We start from the raw sequence: 24776 nt of genomic DNA on the forward strand, positions 1-24776 counted from the left end.
AAACACCAGACATCATACACTTACTGACTTTATAATTGGTTACAGAGAAAAACTGGGCATCATACCCTAAACGACTGAGGATCACACACACTATCAAGTCATTCCAAACACAACAAACTCACACAGAAACATGCAGCTCATTACTAGGAGATGCATGACAGATGAAAACAACCATGGATATAGAGTACAGGAACTGACCACAGTATTTGTTATAGCGACTATGCTCAAACAAAACAAATCAAGACAAAGGTAGATCAGAATGGTCAGTATGGCCTGTACAGATTGCAACAGGAAACGTAAGTGGCTTTATAGCCAATTAGGCATGAATGTCATACACTATGATATGTATTCTAAATATCAAACATAGATGAAATCATAGTCTGATTTTCGATAAGGTGCAATGTATAGTATATTGTAATAATGTACCTAACAGTATTATATCCATCTAATTTTGCAACACAGAAGTATGGGAGATCTTGACCAAAAAATGATGCACCTCTTGATGGAAATAACATCACAACATTTATTTCCATCAAGAGGTTATGTGTCTTTCTACATGGCTGTTAAAATGAATAATAATAATAATCACTGCAATAATGATCCAATCATAGACTCTTAAGTATTTGCCTATTTAAATCCACACAGCAACTTTTTTTTTTTTTTTGGCCGGGCAGTGTAGTACTACATTAATTATTTATTTATTTAGGATAAACCCCTTGAGATGTAACATTTGCTGTATTAAGTGGGGCAAGATCTGATTTTGATGCCGTTTGATAAACCACATCACAATAGTCAAAAAATGGAAGTATTAGTTGAGAAGCAAGTTTCTTAAGTTTCTTATATGGAAAACACTTTCGAGAACGATATAAAGTACTAATTCCAATATTGACTTTGCGTAAAACATGACTAATATGCGGAGATCAGGATCAAGCCATACACCAAGATATTTAATAGTATCAACTTTATGCAAGGTGTACCATCAATACATGATACAACACAAGTAGTAGTTTTGGATTTAAGTTTCTGTCTAGAACCAAAAACCATAATATATGACTTATTTTTATTAAGCACCAGTTTATTAGCCAAAAGCCACTCTTGTAACAAATTAAAATCAGACTGAAGAGATAACTGAATTTGTATAGAATCTGAATTAGAAACATATATGACGGTATCATCAGCATAAAGTTGTACCTGACAATTTTTGGGAACTGATGATAAATTATTTACATGTATTGTATAATATCATATGTTATGGTATGGCAGTGAGGGTGCAGTTGTATACCTGTCCTGGTCGTGGTGTTGGAATGGGCTCTGGGTTAATCCAGTTCTCACAGCTCTTCTTCATCTCTTTAAAAGGTCCATCCATCGCCTTAGTGATCTCCTCCAGACTGTACATACACACGGCTGACAGCTCCTCTCTTTCCCTACACATCAAATATCAACAACAACAAAAATCAATAGAGAAATTAAATGAAAAGCAAAGAAACGGAACAAAATGATTCAGAAGAGAAGAGATCAGCTCAGAAGGTCAGAGGTGAAACTGATCAAAGTACCACTGTGAGGTGAATATGCCATAGAAGTGTGTGCTGCTGGGGTCTCCAGACTGGTGCTGTACAGTGAACACATCAGTCAGAACGTTAAATCGCTGTCCACTTGCTCGATCTTCACACACCAGCTGGGCCTTTAAAAACGTCGTCCACCGCCTCTGCAGAGTCTTCATACCACCTACATCAGACTAGAAAACAGAGCGAGAGACCAAAATAGATCAGACATAATATAAAATGGGTGAAGAATCACAGACAGATGGCAAAGAATAGAGGAACTTTATGACTCAAGAAATATGAACTCAAGTGGAACAGTACAATTACATAACATATCAACTGAGAGCAGGAGTACTGTACAACGTCTCTCTGAGTCATCACAAGCGAAGCCATAAAAAGACTAGAGAGACAAGAAAACACACTAGGTCTAGTTCCTACCTTGCAGACCCTGGCAACTCTGGGCACTTTGACTTTGGTGAAGAGGTCATACTCTTTAGCCACCTCAGTGAAGAAGAAGTAAATTTTGTCATCTTCACCAGTAGGATTGTTCTTCTCATCCTCTTGGATGAAGGCAGAACTGACAAACTCTGGATCTGAGTTCAGAAACAAGGAGTCAAGAAGACTGTAGTTATAAACAATCTGGGTGTGAATTCACATTAAATGTTGCCTTTAATGTGTAAATCTTTCTGGATGGATGGATGAGTGTCTTACCACTAAGCCAGTTGATTGATTGCTCAGTCCGGATGCGTTCCTGCTCGATGCCCGTTGCCCTGGAAATGTCATACATTGTGCCAAGGAAGTTACTTGTGGCGGCGGTGTAAAGGATCTCTCCTGAAAGAGCGAGCGAGCGAGAGAGAGCAGAAGGTGAAGAGTAAAACCAAAAAATAGACATTTTATTTTATTTTGTACTTTTATGTACAGTAAAAAAATGATTGTACGCTATAGTACGCAAGTTATTTCAGTGTGTTATTTTAGTGTTAAAACATTTTGCGAACCAAATGTCCCTGCAAGAATGTTACCCTGAAATCACCTATATTGTGAGCCAATGGTCCCTGTGAAGAAAACTGCTTAATAAATACACTAAATAATGTCTTAATGATGATCTAAATATACAGAAAGGTTTCTGAGAAAGCAAAAATGATTTATTCTCAAAAGAAAAAGGCAGTTTTAATTTAGGGTTCTGGTTAGCATATATAATTAGCTTTACAGTGAACAGCAACAATAGACGTCTACCGAATGCACTCATTTACCTGCCATGACAGCGGTGTAATGCTGGCTGGGCTCAAAGGGGCATTTCCCCTTCCCTGTCTCCATCCTTATGCTACCATCATCATCATTTTTCTCCAGAGAGAATGAAGAGATGTTCTAAATGAGGCACAAAACACAGACACATGTAATAACTGTCTGTCATTTAATTGAAAAGAAATAAGCAAAAATGGGATGAAGAAGGGAGTAAGAGGAGTACAGAGGTACACACTTATGGTCATATACCTCAGGTGGAAAACTCTCACTCATTCTAGGGTAACAGGTTTATTGAAGTTCATCTGCCACAATCCATACACACACAGCATATGTTTACTCGCCATATTTTGCGCATGTTCACGTTCATCAAAAGACACATTTCTTTTTACCAGTCCAACTTAATATGACAATATTTGAGTCAGTGTAGTTGTGAAAACATGCAAACTTACAATAAAAACACACTGGGGATCAAAGGCGAAGGTCCCACAGGCATATATGCGTCCATTTCCCAAAAACTCCAGCAGACGGATGTAGTTCTTGCAGTCACCCTGTGAGGGGCAGCAGAGTAAAGCATGACATACTGTAAGACAAATAACATATTCTCTTTTCCTGTTTTGTTATATTACATACATGTGCTACTGTTCATAAATTTTGAGGTCAGTACATTTTTTTGGGATACTTTTATTCATTAAGGATGCATTCATTTGATCAAAAGTGATATTAAAGACATTTATAATGTTACAAAATATTTATATTTTAAATAAATTCTGTTCTTTTAAACTATTCATCTATTTCAACATTGATAGTAGTAAGAAATGTTCCTTGAGCACCAAATTTGAATTGCTTTTAAATGATCATGTGACTGGAGTAATGACTGCTGTATATTATATTTTATATACACACACACACACATATATATATATATATATATATATATATATATATATATATATATATATATATATATATACACATACATACATACATACATATATATATATATATATATATATATATATATATATATATATATATATATATATATATATATATATATATATATATATATATATAAAATTAACAGATTAAAAATGCATTTTTTAACTATTTAAAATAAAAATATTTATCATCGCTTAGGTTACTAAATTATTTATTATTTATTAATTATTAAAAATTATATAAATATAAATAAAATATTTATTAATTAATTAATAATAAATAAATAATTAAATAAAATATAGCAATCACAGTCAAAGCATGAAGGTAACCTCCAGTTTTCATTGTAATCACCTATTTGATTATTTTCTTCTTACTATTATCATTGTCAAGGTCGACAAGGTCAACTATCTCTGTGCAGAACAAGAGAGTTTCTGTATCAATAACAGTGATTGGTAACCTGGGCTGTATCTGAGACCCCCAGACGTTTTCTACAGTGAGACCTCCCCCATCTTTTATCTTTTAAAGGGCACAGTTAATCAGTAATGATCGACATTTCACAGTAGGAACAATTTATAAAGCACACAGAAGCTTTCCTCCTACAAATGCATCCTGACTATCGTATACGGCTGGAATTTTGATGAAAACCAGTTGGCTTTACTTGAAAAGTTTCCATTTCAGGACTAGACAGACCATTAAGTACATCAATAAAGATTAATGAGAAACCAGTCTGTATGGATTCGTAGATTTCCATGTGTTGTAATCAAACATGAATGTGTTGGAGAAAAAGGTGAAAGTGTATTCAAATGACCAGTCGCAGGTCTGTAGGGTCAATTAGCTCACTCTTTCAGATCTTTCTCTTTCGTTTCCTCTCTTTCTACATTCTATCATGACATACCTTTTGTTTGCCTAATCACACCCTTTCTGACCCTCCCCCACTGTGGCCTCAGCCCACATGTCAATCATCCACAGGCCCCTCCCCCCCCCCAACATCGCAGCACTGAATGCTAAACACAAATAAGTGAGCTCATTAGCTCTCTCTCACACTCACTCGCCCCATGTGCCGCCCTCAGCTGAGAGAAAGATGGAGAGGATGACATGCACACAGGGAACAATACTAAAGCCTGAATGTGTGCTCAGCATTGTTCTTTTTTTAAATTAAAAAGGTTTAAACATTAAGAAATTAATTTTACTTTAGGAAATCAGATACTCAAATAAGAGTCGCTTTATCTGTTTCTACCCTGGACACTTTGGCTCACAGAATAAATGAATCATTGCCGACTGTGAATTTGTGCATTTCTACGGTGGCATCTGTAACTGAGAATATTTGCTTTTGCATGATACTGTCAGTAACAGTTTGACGGCTGTCTTGACAGTCAATTAAAACAAAGCAAAAGGGCACCCTTAAGAATGTTCTTAAAAATAAAGCAGGCAAATGATGGATTTTGGAATTATGAGCTTTTCCAACCCTTTCACAAGATTCATATTGTTTGTTTGCTTGCTTGCTATTGAGCTCTTTACATCGCCCACCTAAAGCACACTACATGCATACATGCAAACACATCAAATGAGTTTACCTCGGTTTTTCCCTTAGCAACACAAGATTTCCTCCTGTCTTCTGGAACACTCCACTCAATCTACATAGATATTGAGAGAGATAGAGAAAGGGAGAGAGAGAGAGAGAGAGAGAGAGATCAGTACTTCAGATTCTTTCCTGGTTAAAAAGAAACTATGTCAGTCATGAATATGCAAAGCATGTTTGGCCTGTTAAAAACAGAAGCTCATAACACATGAGAACGTGAATTCAGTACCTGTAAATGTTATTTACTTATTTAACCATCAAAAATATTAATACATTCAGTCAGAATCCGAAATATATACCATTTGTGGTCATTTGAAACACATAATTCTCAAAAAATAATTTTGATAATATTTTGATTTTGATAAAAAATATTTTGAGTAAATCTGTTTTCCAAGATGTAAATGTTTTTTCATTCAAATATTGTGTTGGACAATGGGTGGGGGGGATTAAAGTCAAAAAGGTTAAAGTGAAGTCACATAAAACCCATTCTCGTTGTCAGATGTAGCGCTGTATGAATAACACCTCACACAGAACAGTCACTTTCAAACTAAGCATTTTTCTGTTGGTTAGCGTGGCGAATTCATGTGATCAAATTAGACCAATTGTCACTTCTGGAGTTTGTCAGACTATGTCCGTATTGGATTCTTTACACAAAACATAACAAATATGAAATTAAATATTGATGTGATATTAAAGAGGTAATAAAGTGATATGAGATACATGAAACTAGCACAGTGCAGACACTGGTTGCCAGAGACAACAGTCAAATATACAGGTTAAAAAAACAAATATCATCATTATACAAAAATACATGACTGCAGAATGCTGTGACTGACCAATCACAATCAAGTATTCCAGAGAGCTATATGAGAATTTTGTATATTGAGCTTCTACACTTTGCTATTTTCACATCCACCACAGCACTCTGTAGTCTTTCTACTCACATAATCAAATAATTTCAAACCAGATCAATATGTCCATTTAATTAATTATATATTTTGCAAATTACACCCCTTTATGGCCCTATTTCCACGTGGTATTAAGATGAGTTTTGGTCGATCAGATCAGAAGTGGACAAGTGAGACACATAGCCATTTCCACCAAGTCTCTTTTGACCACTTCTGTGCTGATTTCTTTGAGGGGAGGGTCTATGGGAGGGTAAATGTATTGTTTTTTTGTTTTTGTTTTTCAGATCTTTTTCGATATAATGGACAAAATAAGTTCACGCAATTCACATATGAATGTGTCCGGAGACGGCAGAAAAACATATTGTGATCAGCAGCTTTCATTTCTGCTCTGAGAGACCAGCCAAACGTGTTGAGTTTGTACAGAAATCAGGAATAGTGAAAACATTGTGCTTGGTACATTTTTCGGTAACACTTTACAGTAAGGTTCATTAGTTAACATTAGTTAACTACATTATTTAACATGAACTAATAATGAACTGCACTTCTACAGCATTTATTAATCTTTGTTAATGTTCATTTCAACATTTACTAATACATTATTAGAATCTTGTTTACATTAGTCAATGCACTGTGAACTAACAGGAACAAAGAATGAACAACTGTATTTTCCTTAACTAACGTTAACGAAGATTAGTAAATACAGTAACAAATGTATTGCTCATAGTTAGTTCATGTTAGTTAATACCTTAACTAATGTTTAACTAATTAACCTTATTGAAAAGTGTTACCCATTTTTCATCTTCAAACCAAAACGTGGGTCTTCAGCTGACAAAGTTTAAATCCCGCCTGGCTCATGTGCTTTCCATAATGTTAACGCATTAGGTCAGTTAGTAGGAGGAGAGTGGCCGGTTTTTAGTGGCTGTTCGAACACATTCAACCACATGAGCGTTTCCACTATGAAAGCAATCCAGTCTAATGCATTTTTGACTACCTCTTGGAAGTGGTTGAAAGTGGACAAGCTCAAAACGTTTTACACCCTATTTACACCTGTATTTAGCATCATCCACTTGTGATCCGATCGACCAAAATGCATCTTAAAACCAGCTGTAAACATGGCTTAAGATATAGTACCTGACCACCTTATTTAGGAAGTTATTTAGTTTTTATTTTACCAACTGGCTGTCTGTACATTACCCTTCACATAGAAATGAGGTTAAAATCAAAATGTGTTTGTTCTGAAAAAGCTGAAAAAGAGAAATTCTAACCACAAAAATCTAAAAACTCTTTGCCTAGGGACAAGATCATTCCTTTTTAGCACAGGAAATAAGTTATCATGATTTCAGTGCTATGATCTCACCATAGCTCTCCTTAATCTTATAGGCCTATCTAATATTACATGACACTTAACAGAGTAATTTTGCAGTAGTATGGTGCAAGCATGTGCTGGGCTCTGACACACTCTATGTGCTCGAGGGTAAATGGACGTGAAGCTACATTACATTGTGTGATGAATTTTGACTGTGATGACAGGAGACAGCGAGAGGTGACTGCTGGGAGAAAAGGGAGGGCCGTCGCGGAGGGATAATTTGGTTAGAGAGCTGCACTAGCGACCAGGGATGAGATCATCTAGTTTAGCTTGATGAAAAGCTGTGTATTGAATCCTGTTTGGCTGTCTGTTATGACTTTATGTGAGTATATTGGTGTGCAGTTGGATATTGTTATTTGGCACAAAGCATTTTATGTAATGATTTAGCTGATCATTCCACTTTAAATAAATCTTTTCATTTTATTTGAATTAAACAAACACCCCCTACAATTAGCATAAATAGTAACACATGACAATAAGGTTAAATTTCTTAGAATTAGTAAATGCATTAGCTAAGAGCTAACAACGCATAGCATTTATGGTGAAATATATATATATATATATATATATATATATATATATATATATATATATATATATATATATATATATATATATATATATATATATATATATATATATATATATATATTTATACAACAGTTCTGTCTGGTTCTCGAATCTGATTGGCTGATAGCCATGCGATATTTCAGTGATAACAGCACTCCTACTGCCTTTTCACCGTTTGTATCACTCAGCTTGAAGTGACCGTCATGGCGGCCGATCAAATCAACCGTAATTTTTACAAATACTACTTCTTGTACCACGAACTGTAGTTTTAATAGTTTTTTAGGTGAGAATGTAGTTGTTTATACCTGAAATATGTGACTCATATTTAATAACAGCGCCTATTTTACAATTTGTTTTGACGTTTTCGGAGATGCGATCTCGAGTGCGTCAGCGGCCGTTCAGTGATTCTGTAACCGCCGAGAACAGCTTCATCTCGGCCAGTGCCTCGGGGATTTGCCACTGGCTGTTATAGTGGTTAAACACGAGACATAATTCAATTTGAGTACATAGAACGGGCAATCTTTGGTCTTATTAATCTATTATTTTTTACAGAGCAAGTCGAATAGTGCTATATTAAATTTGATAATAATAAACATTACGTTACATCCTTATATGGCTACCACTAGACGGGACATATCAGACTCTTCTCCGCTCTTTAAATACGTAAAACATTAAACTTTATAAACATATGGTTTTTTGAGTAAAGAAAACGCTTTACAATTTTTTTTTTTCAAACATCAGATCTTTTATTTACCTTGGCATTGCATAGAGGAGATGTCCAAACTGCGTGCACACTTCATTCAGGAGGTGAGGCAGATTAATGAGGCTTGATTGACAGTTTGAGGATCCAATGGAGTTAGGAGGATTTGTCACAAGCTCTTGAAAATCCTTTTCATTCGTTAAATATTTGTAAAACCCACATACAAGCGTAAAGGGTGACCTATTTTTATTTTTTTTAATAACTAGTGCTTTATGTTTGACTGAACTGTACAATTGTGCTTATTTGTTGTTCAATAAATATTATTTTATATAAATATGTCCATTAAGTAATATGGATTGAGTGAACATTACATTAATACGCCATTAGATGGCGGCAACACTTTACAGGAGAATGAGTCAGTGAAGCACAAGAGACTTTTAAATTGAAAGGAACTTTTGCAAAAGGAAGTTGTTTTAGCACTGTGGTGCTATGGAGAATTCCCAAAGCTGTAAAAAAAGATCGCTTTCCTCAGCGGACATTCAAACGGACTTGTATAAAGGATATAATATTATGGACATCGACTTGATGAAGGAATGTAATGCAATATACCAGACACCGGTAATAGCCTACTCTCTCTCGCGCGCTCTCTCTCTCTCTCTAATACTGTAGAAAATTAAATGTGTTTCAATGAAGCGACTCAACGTTCCTTCGTTACTAGTTCTGAAGTGACGTTTTAGAATTAGTAACGGAGGCTTGGTCCAACTGTCAAATTGAGATTTGAATCTGTGGCGGAAGGAAGTAGTGCTGCACAAAAGAGGGTTTTAAAGACACTCAGTTGTTCTTATTTATTTACACACTCGTGCCGTCGAACTGTTGTATAAACGCAATATCACACTCGTAGCCATGCGATATGGCTGTATATCAGCACGCTGTGATTACCTACGGCACTCGGCCTGCGGCCTAGTGCCTACGGACGAATCACAGCGTGCTGATATACAGCCATATCGCACGGCTACGAGTGTGATATTGCTCATATATATAGTTTTGCAAATTGTTTTGTATCTTTTAAGATAACTGGTATCAGAGAAATAAAACAAACACTTTCTTTGAAAAACTAAAATCGGAATGTTTATTGTACTGAAATCCCACTGATACGTCACTTGCATTATAATTTGAAACACAGTGTATATTGATAGGTTGTGTACAAACAGAAGATTTCTGTTGGCTTTTGCATTATTGTCAAGCTGTGACATTCACTGCAGGAGAAAAGAGAGCTCACCAACTTCATCTTTGATAGGTTTGATAGGTTAGCAGTATCCACAGCAATGATTGCATCACGCGCACCAACGTAGAGCATCCCAGACACAGGGTCCAACAGAAAGGTGCTGAAGTTATATATGTCCCTAAATTTAAGGGAATCCGGCTTAGAAATGACTGTTGAGAAAAAAGAAAGAAAAGCATGGATTAAATATCAAAAGATTTATCACAGCAAGTTTCAGTAAATTAATTAATATAAGCCACACATATTAAAAATAAAAATAGACACTTTCTTCTTCCTTGCATTCATGCAAACACATTCTAGGATAATGCTACTTGCCATATCCTATACACTAGCCCATCCACAAACCTATTAATATGATCAAATTTAAAGCGAAATATGATTTCAAATAGTGTTACTATATTTGTGAGGATATTTTCTTACAGGAATAGCCAAACTCTTACATACACGCACACACACTATGAATGTCTCTTTAGCATTATGAGTAATTCTGTTCAGATATGTATATTAGCATGTGGGTTGAGGATCTGAAATTTTAATGCTGTTTAAGATGTGCTATATCTGATGCCCTGGGCAAATTTAATACAGCATCTGCACTGCATTTAATCTGTTCCTCTTTATTTAAAATGTGAAACACTCATTTGCTCCATTACCCTAATCACAACCAAGTGTGTATTTAAGAGATTAGAGAAATATATATAGACACAGCGAAAGAAAGAGGACATCAGAGAAAAGTCCAGGAAATAGGACAGATCACACTCATCTTGTAGTGTGATATGAGTGTCAGAGGGGCAAATCCAATAAATGTAAGTGACACTAAGAAACAAAATCTCTATGAGATCTGTATGAGTTTGTTCTTGCCATGAAACCAATAGAAATGTTATGTATTAAATGAACGCTCATTTCCTGAGCAGTTCAGACTGTTAGTGTCTCGTCTGTTTAATGTCTGAACTCATTAGACAACATTAAACACAGATTTGATGTGAAACAGAAAGGCTGTCTGTGATTGGTGAACTGTATGCGTGTATGGATCTGTTTGCCTTTATATTTGTGCTTGTTTGTACTGACTGCAGCTATTGGCTCTGGATCTGAGCACATGTGATTAGATTAATCACTTGTAATCGCTCTTCTGCCACTCTCATCTCAGTCAATCCTCCATTTCTTCTTCTTCTCATAATCTTTGTAATTCTGGCCTGGATAGACATCTTTGGCCAAAATTCCAAAACAATCCCTATTCACACCAAGACGAATATTTGTTTCGATAAATTTTGGAATTTGAATGAACGGAATATTAATGCATCTGTATTGGCCGACAAGAACATTCGCATACCATACCACCAATGAGACCATCGTTTTTTTTTTTTTTTTGGTTGTTTTTTTTTTTTTTTATGAAAAGGTGTTGGAATCTCTTTTTCATTGGCCAAATTATGAGATTTACATTTTGGTAATGTGCCCAAAGATCCAATGATTGCTTAGGTGTTTGCTTTAGCATTATTAGTTGGTTGATTACTGGCATTTCTCTTGAAATTCTTTAAACGTTAGGCTTCTAATATTATATCCTATCATATCAAACAAGCACACACATTTATCTTCTTAAGAGGTGATGAACAGCCTTTAATACAGCAAGATAATCACCTCCTTCTAAAGCTGCCAAGCCAAATGTGTCCTGTTATAATACCTCACTAATACTCTATATAACACCAGCATGTGTGACTGATAGTACATGGATACACACAGACCAGACCTGAGATAGAAGAACACTGAACAAGCTGAACCACTTTACCTAATGAACACATGTGAGACACATACTCACAAGCAGACATTTTTATATGAAATGCAACTGCAAAACCCTCAGTATTATAATATTTTAAGTCCCTCTGCAGACAAAAATGCAAAATATCTGCTATGCAATGACGCCAAAAGAAAGCCTCATTACTTTTCGTTGCAATCAGTCACCACACCTGCTGTTCAACTTCAAAATCAGTTTGAGTTCAGACTAACATACACAGTTTTATAAGTGTATGATTATTCTCAAATGAATTCACAGAATGGATTATCTGTTTGGTTGACAGCCAGAGAAAAAAAACCTACTGTACTTTTCAAAGACGAATGGCCATCCTAGGTGTATATGACTTTCTTCTTTCAGTCAACCGCAATCTGAGTTATATAAAAATATATATATATTATATATATATATATATATATATATATATATATATATATATTATATATATATATATATATATTCTGTCTGTTAAAAGATTTATAATGGGAGTGACTATTAACCGTGATTTTGAAGCCCAAAAAAGCACATCCATCCATCATAAAAGTAATCCATATGGCTCCAGAGGATTAATAAAGGCCTTCTGAAGCAATATTTTATCAAGCAATATAATATCCACCAGAGTGTTTTTAGCCAGCTGTAAACACTAGGCGCTCTGCTTAAAACGCCTATCTGTGAGCGCTTGAGAGCGCTTCAGCTGCGCAGCGTTTTTTTCCAGAATGTTCAACTTTGAGTAAAACGCTGCGCTCATCACTGTCACTTTTTAGCCAGCCGTCCAATCAGAGTTGAGGAGGGGCGGGACAAATACAACACCGACCAACTGTCACAACATTCTTGCTGTACAACAAAATCAACAAACAGAGAACGAAACAAAATGGATGTGAAATTAATATTGCTGGTCTCTGAACATACATAGCAAGTAATTCCACATTGTGTCGACATTTTTAGTCTGAAACAAATTACCTGCAAAATCAGTTATAAGTAACTTATTCCGTATCATAGCAACAAAGCGTCTCAACAGAAAAAAACGCTGCGCTGCAGAAGCGCTCTCAAGCGCTCACAGATTTTTAAGCAGAGCGCCTAGCGTTTTCAGCTGGCTAAAAACGCTCTGGTGGACACACGGCCTTAAAGTGTGCTAAAATACACAATATATTTACAGTTATGATCTAAAACATATGTTCACCAGTTGCTTTGAATGCATAACCCCATGCAGCAACCATAGATGCCAATTATTACTCTAAGTCACTTTAATTCTTAAAGGTTTAGTTCACCCCAAAATAAAAATGATCCCATAATTAACTCACCCTCAAGCCATCCTATATGTATATAGTTATATTAAAAAAAAAAAAAAAAAAAAAAATTGTATATAAATATATATTAATATATATATATATATATATATATATATATATATATATATATATATATATAAATATATATTAATATATATATTCTGGCTTTTCCAAGCTTTATAATGGGAGTGAATAGTAACCATGATTTTGAAGCCCAAAAAAGCGCATCCATCCATCATAAAAGTAACCCATATGGCTCCAGAGGATTAATAAAGGCCTTCTGAAGCAAAGCGATGTGTTTTTGTAAGAAAAATATCCATATTTATAACTTTATAGACTATAATCACTAGCTTCCGGTAACGTACATCCACGCGTTCCGACATATGAATTAGGATGTCGGAGATAAGTAGCGTAAGCTTAGGTGAGAGTAGACACCACTCATGGTTCAAACAATCAAACAAACACATGTTGCTCCAACATTTCTCTTTAAAAAATATTGTTTAATGCTGCCTTCATGTGCTCTCGGAATTATCATAAATACGAGTTTCCTAGGTAAAAATTGCACATGAACACACCCTCCTATTTCGAGTAAGTGAAGGCAGCATTAGACTTCTAATTCGTGACCAGTGTTTTGTGTCCTCAGCGCTTCCGCGTTCATCAATACGTCAGGTGTCGGGTCAAACTTCACTCTTCCGCCGGAATCGACTGGTGTACGGAAGCCAGCGATTCTAGTTTACAAAGTTATAAATATGGATATTTTTTCTTGTAAAAAAAACGTATTGCTTTTATTCAGAAGGCATTTTTTTTAACCTCCTGGAGCCTTATGGATTGGATGGATGCATTTTTTGAGGCTTCAAAATATCAGTTACTATTCACTCCCATTGTAAAGCTTGCAAGAGCCAGAATATTTTTTAATATAACTCCGATTTTGTTTGACTGAAAGAAGAAAGTCATATACACCTAGGATGGCTTGAGGGTAAATTATGGGTAAATTAACTCTTTAAATAATTTGTATAGAACAAGAAGAGTTTATCTAAATGGAATAAAACACACCAATTCAAGAAAATTCCAAGACGTGGCACCAAAAATCTTTTGTGTAAAATGGTTATGGCTCTAAAATGTGATTGGACAAACCAAGTTTAATATATGTACTGTACATGTGACTGCACATCAAATGAATATGTTTATTGTGATAAAGAAAAAATATTTTTAATAATAATAACAACAACAATAATAAAAGCAGTACTTATTATAAATATCATTATTGTTATTATTATTGCTATCAATAATAATAATAATAATAATAATAATACGTTTTTATTTATTGTTATTATGATTATCACAATAAACATTCATCATTCATTTTTATAATAAACTTTGCAACTTAAATGAAAAAAAAACATGCCTTTATTAAATCATAATCTCAATATTCTTCTCATTGTCTCCTACTCCATCCAACTCTCTCTCAATCTGTGCCTCACAACCTGTCAAAAACAAACCCTGCCCTCTTCCATCAGTTCTAGCTGTCATTCCCAATGAGTGACACAGAAAAGCGGAAAACAAATGGAGGCAGTAGATGGAAGCAGACAAAGACACTTGCTTCAGGCAAGGTCCTGCTAAATGTCATTGTGTCACACTCTATCCTCTCCCTCCAGGTCCTTCCAGAAATGTTCACCCCCCCTGCTGCGCATACCGATGTGTTGTTGGTTCCTAGAGCTATACCATCTGCCCCTGATCCCCAAAACCAAATGCCAATATCCTACAACTGTATGTCTGACCACTCATCTGTGAGGGAGTATGTATGTGTGAGGGAGAGATTGACTGAGACAGACAGAGAAGACACATTTAGAAATGCTCAGCAAGAATGGATGCAAGAACAAATGTTAAAAATTCTCTTGCAGTCCACAGGCAAGTTGAAATGGTAAAATACAGAGCGATGGATCTTGTCACTAAGGCTCCAGTGTCGCACTGTCATAGGCTGATACAGCAGCCAAAGCCAACCTCCCGTCATTAATCATTCATTCAGTCTCAGCACATTAATCATGAATGACGAACGAGAGAGAAGGGGTAAAAGGGGGGAGAAGAGGGCAAGAGTGAGTTTGGTCTCTCCTCATACTGCTCTGTAAAATATTTTCTTTCTCCTTTGCTGCCTTGTCATGCCCAAACTCCTAAAAAAATCATACTGATTTTCATCATTCCCTTTCTCTGCCATGCTGTACGGCCACACAGAGTGTTGAGTGGGCTGCATAAATGCTCTCTGATTGGCTCTGGCTGCTGAGGGATTTTGAGAATTGCCATTTTAGGGGGGGTTCACTACTGCTGAATAATGTACTCTGAAACTGAATCTATCAATCACAGTGAGAAATGCTGCAAGAGAACAGAGTGAAGCTAAACAAATTAGCAATGCAGTTTGTTGTGTTTAAAGCTCTCTTTTTTATACACAAGGATTGAAGTTACACCAAATAAATAAAAATATTAAAATATTTATTAAAATTTCTATTTAAAAAAAAAAAGCCTACAGTGTTAATATTCTTGCAGATACATCTACCGCAACCCAGGCTGGAAAAAGTGCCTATTAGTGTTGTCAAAAGTACCGACTTCGATACCAAGTCAGTACTGAAATGTTAAAAATTTGATGCTTTGAGTGCTGTTGAGCAGATTCGTAAACACCTCTGATTGGCCATTGTGTTCATGCACTCATCAAATATGTCTGTGATTGGCTACAATGATCAACACTTTAAAAGCATAGACATCAATGATGCTCTTCACTGAGCATTTACACAGATACATACAGGAGCGGAGAAGCAAGCATCTATCAGCGGACCGCTCCCGCTTTCAAATTCAAACACTTCGTTGGGCTTTCAAACACAACCGTACATTGATCATTGAGGCCAATCACAGACATACTATGTCGAGCGTGTGAACACAATGGCCAATCAGAAGTGTTTACGAATATGCTTAACAGCGCTCAAAGCATCACATTTTTAAAATTTCAGTACCGACTTGGTATCTAAGTCGGTACTTTTGACAACAGTAATACCTATATTTTTTTTTCAAAACTCCAATTAACATCCAAAAGTACTTTCAAATTGGTTGTCAAGCAGTCATTATCCTCTGCTTTTTCACCAAGGTAAAATGAATAAATAATGTAGACTTTCTTATCTATTCAAAAATCCCACATACGCATGTGCCAACAAGGAAAACCCCTTCCATCAGCCCTTCAACCTTGACTCATCCTAAATGACCATTCCCACTGTGGTTTCTCCATTGGGAATTTTCTGAGGCTTATCTGCTGTGTCAGGAGTAACAGAGAGAATAAAACGCTGAAGCCATGATTTACGATTTATTCCTCATGATCACTTCATGGTTACTGTGGAGACTGTATAGATGCAGCTGACTGGCTGAATTGAAAAAGGGAAAAGTCAGGGAGAGGAAAAGAGATGGATGGGGGAGAAAAGGGAGGTATACTTCTTGCAAAACGTATGCAATAAATATTTTACCTCATGCATTTTTATACACCATAAAAACTGCGGTGTGACTTATATTACAAAGGTGAGGACAGCACACCAGACGTGGTGCTTAATGACGTCACTATACAATTATGATTCATCAATGAGATCCTTTGATTAGCTCATCCTTTAAAATACTGAGATGGTGAAGAAAGTAATATTGCACTTCACACACTAGTCTAGATGTAAAATGCAAACAAGACATTTAATTCATGTGTTTGAAATAGAACAGATGCGCATCAATCAAACATTAGAAACACTTCCTCTGTCTCTACAGAAAAAAACAAACGCGTCAAGTTATCTCAGGTAATGGAGTCTATAAAAACAGTTTTGCTTTTCAATATGAGCTTTGAGATATCATCTTTCAAGCATTATTACAAAAGGCCTTGTATTCGATTACATCATTGATAATGGATTTCCTTAGACAACAATGATGCAGCTGACACCTGTGAGTCACATTAAAATTCATTGTTTTTATTCACTCAGGTAACTAACAAACACATATCAATCTCTTCCTGGGGTTAAAATGGAGATGTATTCCTACAGCTCAGGTTTAAAAGTACTTCAAGGGTTTTATTTCATTGCGCATCACAACAGAGCGTTGGGTTTATGTGACTAAGTGTGTGTATGTGTGAACTTGCTTCTCTACTATAGGGACTTTGAGTGTGATTGTTGTGGACAGGTTATATGACAACAGTCTGGTAGTGGGTTGTGTATGTATACTCACATTATCTCACTATCAGTCTCTCTCACTTCATGTCAGATCACATTATTGTTACTTCTCACATGTCAACAACTATAGAATGTAAATCGATTGTGTAGTTCACTGCAACCTTTTACAGAAGGTTTTGAATGTTGTTACAACAGAGACAAACTGAATTGTGACTTACTCAGCAGCATTTTATATTCTTATCTTTTTAATATTTTCTGATATAAAATACAATTAAATTCAAAAGTTTGGATTGGTAAGTTTTTTTAATGTTTTTGAAAAAAATACTATGCTCATCAACCTTTTTATTTGATCAAAAAATACAAAAACAGTAATATTGTGAAATATTATTACAATTTAAAATAATAATTTCTATTTTAATATTTTTTACAATGTAATTTATTCCTGTGATGGCAAAGCAACATTTTCAGCAGTCATTGTGACACTAGTTTTCAGTATCACAATGTGGAAACCCGCTGTGCTGCATAATTTTTGTGAAACTGTGATACTGTATTTTCAGGATTTTTTAATAATAAATAACTTTTTATTTGAAATAGAAATATTTTGTTATAAATGTATATAGTTTTTTATAAGTAAGCAATAAGGTATGAGAGGCTGTGCTGTATCGTGAATAAGTCACGGCCGTGGGGCATTATTAGGCACGACGCGAAGCAATGCCCTTCAGCCCTGACTTATTCACGATACAGCACAGCCTCTCGTACCTTATTGCTTTTATAAAACGGTTACCACACAATACAAATATTAAAGCCAAAAATAATGCAACTTTCATGAAGTAAACTTTCACTTAAAGCCTTCCTTCTGCCGGAAAAAAATAGTCCTTGACCATGAACAGCAACAGTTACATTATTACGCCATTAGATGGCGGCAAAGACTGTCTTTACGAGTGTGTCGGTCAGTAGCGAAGACTTTTACATTGAAAAGACTGAATTGTTGTGAACACAGAACAAAATCCAACTGACAAATGCTTTGACTAGCGCTGTCAGTCACGGGAAAACCCCTTAACTGTTAGAAGGACAAGATAATACATACAGATTTTTTTATTATGAACATAGGACTGACCTGAAGGAAAATGCTAAATCTGAATGCAGGTAATAATTTTCTCACAACACTCTTCTACATAATACAGTAAGCTTCAATGAACAATATCACTTGAGAACATACAGTTTACGTTGCTAAGAGTGGTTGCTAAGGGTGTTGTGTAGTGATACACAGAACTGTTGGGTGAAGCGGTCATAGCAGTGTTTTATCCTGAATAAAACACAGCTACTGACCAATCAGAATCAAGGACAGGAACTAAACGTTCTATAACTTTGATATAAAACATTATAATTTGAAACATCAAATTATCAATGAATCACTGCTGAGTAAAACTTTTTATTTTTATTTTTTTTTAAACTTTACATAATCTTTACAAGACTAGTTTCTCCATCTCTGATTTTCATTCAAAGTGATTTACAGTGTATTCGGGACACATTTTATCAGTCTGTTTAACCCATGACACTGACTTGTTATACTAAATGAGCTAGGAAGAGAAAAACCTCCAAATGAGGCCTGACTTGACCACACACAAGGGTCTATTTGACATAATCTGTAATGACAGGTGGCCTGAAGGGAAGACTGTAAAACAATTCAGGGTTAATTTGACTCGACTGCAGTGTTTTGAGTGTGGTGAGAGTCTGTTTATAACACTAACATTTAACATCTCCACTGATTGAATTTCTCAGGCCCCACATTAACAAATAGAGAAAGGGAGGAAGTAAACTGCAAACACTCTAGTCACCTGAGAATCTGTGATAAATAAGCTTAACAGCTGTACAGAAGAAAAAAAAACTAACAGCTGTGTCAAGGAGAACAACAACCTTGAGCATTCTGTAGTTCCAACTAAGGCTGGACAATATATACAGCAGTTTCTTCTAGGGTATGTATCTCTCTTTTGTTTTGATTAAAGTTTATATTTTGAACAATCAGCATAATACTGATCTGTAATCTATGGAAGACATAACATTACAGTGTGTGCTGTTCATACAGTAATTATCTTATCATCTTTCATCCATCCTTTCTCTAGTTCTCATCAGTCACTCTATACAGAATGGTTCATGTCTCTGACAAACCTGCTCTTTCAACCCACCCACATACACAGCGCACAGCGCACTCACAACAACAGAACACAGCTGGCGGATAGACGTTCACCAGCTGCACATACAGTATGGCTGCTGGTGTGTCTGCTGCACAGTTTGACAATGGAAGGTCACATTGTATTGTATTAACTAACCCTAACCCAATCCTTTATTTTAACCTTTCTTTTTTTTTTTTTTTTTTTTTGTAATGAAAAATAGATTGTTTAGGGTCTGTCTGAACCATTTTCCAGTTGGAGTAAGGTTTAGAATAATGGCATTAAATAATTTAAGTAACATATGTGCAAATATATCATTCATAGATCAAACCATTGTTAAATTTAGCTGAATTACAAAAGACAGAAGTGGTAGTAAATGAAGAGCCGTTTGGGAGCCAAAAGAGACAATTATTTTTGCTGAGCTGAGCCAAATGATCTGGCTCACTAAAAAGAGCCAGAATTCTCATCACTAACACACTCACAAGTTGATCTGGCTGATATAAGATACACACACACTCAAAAGATTTATGCAATAAACAGATACATTTGTCTAAAGGGTAGGTTCACCAAAAACTTTAAATTCTGTCATTACTTGCTCACCCTCATGTCATTCCAAACCCGTCAAGACTTCTGTTCATCTTTGGAACACAAATGAAGATCTTTTTAACACTTAAATGCATTTAAATGCGACCCGGGACATCATTCACTAACCTCCTCCTCATTCATTCTTCAAAGTTAGACATCAACCTCAATCAATTCATTATAAAGAATAAAACAAGAAAAAAAAATCATAAAATTATAAAAGAATGCATATTTTCCTATTAATTTCCCTTCCCCTAGATGTTTGCAATAGCGATTGCCTGCTGACTTTTAAAACGCAGACATATCTTTTTATACAGGCTTTTTTATAAGTTTGTTTTAGTCTTTACTGCACTTTATCTATATATGTGGAGTGTTCGTTGTGTGTTTTGTCTTGTGTAGTGATCTGTATTTTTATTTTTTTTATCTATGCTTGCTTGTGAGGTGTTATGAAAGGCACCATTAAATAAAATGTATTATTATTATTATTATTATTATTACTTTTTTTTTTTTTTTGTATAAATTGAATAGGGTCGCTAATGACCCGAGGTATGTATCAGTGTACATACATTTTTTTCTACACAACAACTGAATCTTTGATGACGGAATAAGTGCAATTCACATTTATTCCACAAGGTGGCAATGTATGACACACAATGAGGATGTGACGTTTCATTCAAACAAAAAAACGAAAGAATAGGCAAAACATGAAATGGCTCAGCGATTTACTGCAGAGCAAGTACTGAATGCAATCAAATATGAGTGTCACTGTCACTTGATGGAGAATCTGGTGAAGCTATCAGCGATCAAAATATTGATTTTGAAGATGTTGAAAATGATAGTTTCGAGAATATGTCTGAGATAACAAATGGGCTCATATTCGCAATCTCAAACATATTCTCAAAACAATAATTTGTAGTGTGAAATGAGCTCAGACGAGGACAGTGATGATGGCATGAAACATCTGCTCAAAATGAACACTTCCAAGCTCCAAAAGGTAACAAAATATGCTTTATTCTTCTGTAATGGTTATTCTAATATTAGGGGAGTTTTATATTATCGCGACAAGTAGAGATCCATCCATCTTAGAAATAGATCCAGGTCGCTAAAGACCCGAATATGTAAGAATAAATGACGAAACATTCATGCAAATCTTAAAGCTTTCTGCCCTTCCATTGACAGCCTACGCAACTACTACTTTCAAGCCCCAGAAAGGTAGTAAAGGAATCATCAAAGTAATCCATGTGACTCCAGTGGTTTACCTCAATTTTGTGAAGCGACACGAGTGCTTTGTTTCTGCAAAAAAAACAATTCACCACTTTATTTACAAAATATTAATTTCCGACGTGAGTTCACGCAACAACGTCTGCTCTTGCGTAAACAACACATGTTGTGGTGCTCTTGTGAACACATGGGAGATTAATATTTTGTAATATTATATTGATAATGTTATTTTGTAGATAAAGTGGCAAATTATGTTTTTTTGTGTAAACAAAGCACCCGCATCACCTCATAAAATTGAGGTTAAACCACTGGAGTCACATGGAGTACTTTAATGATGTTTTACTACCTTTATGGGGCTTGAAAGTTGTAGATGTGTAGGCTGTCAAACGCTCTCAGTTTTTATTAAAAAGATTATGTTACGAAGAGGAACGAAAGTCTTACTGGTTAGGAACGAAATGAGGGTGAGTAATGACAGAATTTTCATTTCTAACCCTTTAATAGAGAGTATTGTCCATTGCTCTGTATGTGTGTGTGTGTGTATTTGACATTAGCTAACTGCTCGTATTGTTACACTGAAGTGCATTGTGTGTTGGTGACTGATGGTAGAGGTCAGTCACTGATCAACATCCTGTTCACAACAGAGCATGTGTGCGTGTGACAGTCGCAGAGTAAAGCAGGCACAACCCATGCATCCTTGTCCTACTGGGCCTAAAAAGGTTGCATTGTCTTCTATTGATCCTTCCATTCTTCAAATGCTTCCAATGGACTAGTTATTTGTGACATTTCACTAATCGCTGTATTTTTATTTAATTTGTTGTCAATTAGCTTTATTTCATATAAAGTAACATCTAATTGCAAAGACAGAGTCCTGGGAATAATCTAAGGTATGTCAAAAGCACAGCAATGATAGAGCAGGATATATTTGTAAAAAAGCTATTTGCATATTCACTTGCTGAAGGGTATAAAGACTTATTGACACATTCAGCACTGTGGGGTGCATTTCCCAAAAGCAAACTATGGTCGCAAGTTCAGCATTTACCGAAACCACAGTTCCAACGAACATTCACAAACAGCATTGCAAAGTTGTGTGGCTGGAACGACAGCTCTCAAGCTGTGATAGTTTCTTGTTTGCATGACACTTAATAAATCCTTATCTTGAGCAAAATAAGCAAGCTGATATTCAATACAATCTATATCTTTTATTTCGAATATATACAAATGTCATTTACATCTTTTAGTTTGTCAAGAGATTTAAAGCACCGTTTTTGAAAAGTGCACGTGCATACAGTATGTGCTAAGAATGAGATGAACAGAGTGTTAAGGATCATTATTTCTGCAATAGCATTTGGTGCAGCAAGTGCTGGAGAAATTAACTAATTCACTTTTAAACCATCTGGCTTCTTGTCATTTACCACATTCTACAAATACGCATGGATAGGTTATTGCTAACATTAATATTGCTGTCTCACAAACATTAACTGCAATCAGTGGGTATTGCCCATTGTAAACGGTCAGATACATTTTCATAGAGATGTTCTCTTATTTTCACATTATACCAACAGTAGCCACTAAACCCACACTAAACACTAATCTATGCTAAAGCCAAGATCGACTCTGTGCTTTCTTTGGCTTAGTGCTGGAGTCTTCAAAAGCTCAGCGCTTTGGCTTTGAGTGAAGCTCTTTGAAAGAGTCTTCAACAGAGACTTTTAGCAGCTCCTCCAGAGAGGTGAGATTACAAGACTTTAGACATGGGGAGAAACGGGACTAGAGCAGGACTGACAGAATTTGACAAGTGGACAAGTATTTTTGAGGAAGGAGTTGGGTACTCTATTTCAGTGATTCCTGACCTTTTTATCTAATGTACTCCCACAATCATATCAGTTAGGACCCCCTTCATCAAAACCAAACCATCATTGAAAATATATTATAGTGTATTTATAATTTAGATTATCATTAATATTCTTAAAATGCTGTAATTACAATGATTTTACACTAAAACAGGGCAGGTGAAATACAAACTTGGTGAGTACACTCTAAATAAAATGCTGGGTTAAAAACAACAAACCTAGCAATTGGATTGTTTTAACCCAGTGGTTGGGTTAAATGTTTGCCCAACCTGCTGGGTAGTTTTATTTAACAACTATTGTTTAAAAATTACTGCATTGCTTGCTTAAAATGAACCCAAAGTAAGTTGGAAATTAACATTTATTAATATGTTTAATAAGTGAACATTTATTAATAAGTTTAATGAATAAATTAAACAATAAATATGTATTAAATTGCTTGATAAAAAATGTTCACCTTTTGATTACTATTGTTGCCTCTATTAGTTACGTATGATTTTTAATTTCCAACCTATTTTGGGTTTATTTTAAGCCAGCCATATAGTAATTTTTAAACAATTGTTGGGTTAAATAAAACTGCCCAGCACAATGGTCAAACATTTAACCCAACCGCTGAGTTAAAACAACCCGATCACTAGGTTTTTCCATTTTCAACCCAACTTGGGTTGTTTTCAACCCAGCATTTTTTAGAGTGTAGCTTTCTTGAAACTGAAAAAGTTTAATCTAATTGTCTTAATCTAATTGTTTAATCTCTTTTGATTACAACTATTTTGTCCTAATATATTTATTTAATTTTAATAAGTTGTTATTAATAAGTGAAGTTCCTAAACGTAATTTAGGGAGGAGCGAGCCCATCTAATCTTCCAATCAACAGCCAGAGTATATAAGCAGCTGCTTACCTCTCTTCAGTCTCAGCTGTTCCAGCATCTGTCCACCTCCCCAAACTCCACCTTCATTTCAGGTACCTTGCCCTATGTACTCATATCCTTTATTTATTCACTGGGGGGGTGTATCAGAGCTCGAGTTGAAGATGCTTCATCAAGCCCCTCCTCAGTGGACAGCAAGCCAAATTGGCTAACCTAATACCCTAAAGATTATATGGGCAAACAAACTCGTTAAATTTAATAATGCAAACCACAATCTCTCCAAATACCCCTTGAAACCTGTTTTAGCACCTTGTGCGTTACACGTGCCCCTAGTTGATAATCCTTGCTTTATATTTCTGTTTGTCTTATTTCTCTCCATACTGGGCTGTTTAGAGAACATGATAAGAGCGTGGGGCCGTCACTAATCGCACTTGCCCTAAATTCGCTCCTGCTCAAGAGGATTACAGAGAAGAGTGGAACCAAAGCTCAACTTAAAGCAATTGAACAGCAAAAACTAGCACAGTCTTGATAATTCGTCAAATACCGAGTTATCTTTGCAGATTATCAAGGTTTTTTTTTCTAGGTTAGAAGCATCTAGAGTGAATTAACCAAGCATTGAACATCTTTTGTACAAAAACTACCTGCTATTCAGTTTAAACACTTCAGCTGATATTTTTATTATGACTGCAACTAACTCTACTACCATGCTCTT

General features: G+C 35.5%; 1 protein-coding gene across 1 annotated transcript in view; it reads right to left on the reverse strand.

Moving 5' to 3' along the window:
* The window catches only part of sema4f (sema domain, immunoglobulin domain (Ig), transmembrane domain (TM) and short cytoplasmic domain, (semaphorin) 4F), an 81226-nt gene that overhangs the window by 5548 nt on the left and 50902 nt on the right, over positions 1 to 24776 (reverse strand). The window contains exons 2-9 of the mRNA XM_067400480.1: positions 10125 to 10279; positions 5297 to 5356; positions 3233 to 3331; positions 2792 to 2906; positions 2253 to 2372; positions 1980 to 2134; positions 1554 to 1735; positions 1283 to 1424 (exon numbers count right to left, since the gene is read on the reverse strand). Of these exons, the coding sequence (XP_067256581.1) occupies positions 1283 to 1424; positions 1554 to 1735; positions 1980 to 2134; positions 2253 to 2372; positions 2792 to 2906; positions 3233 to 3331; positions 5297 to 5356; positions 10125 to 10279 (1028 nt within the window). The remainder of the gene's footprint in view (positions 1 to 1282; positions 1425 to 1553; positions 1736 to 1979; positions 2135 to 2252; positions 2373 to 2791; positions 2907 to 3232; positions 3332 to 5296; positions 5357 to 10124; positions 10280 to 24776) is intronic.

The sequence above is a fragment of the Chanodichthys erythropterus genome, chromosome 11, assembly GCF_024489055.1.
Source record: "Chanodichthys erythropterus isolate Z2021 chromosome 11, ASM2448905v1, whole genome shotgun sequence".
Classification (NCBI taxonomy): domain Eukaryota; kingdom Metazoa; phylum Chordata; class Actinopteri; order Cypriniformes; family Xenocyprididae; genus Chanodichthys; species Chanodichthys erythropterus.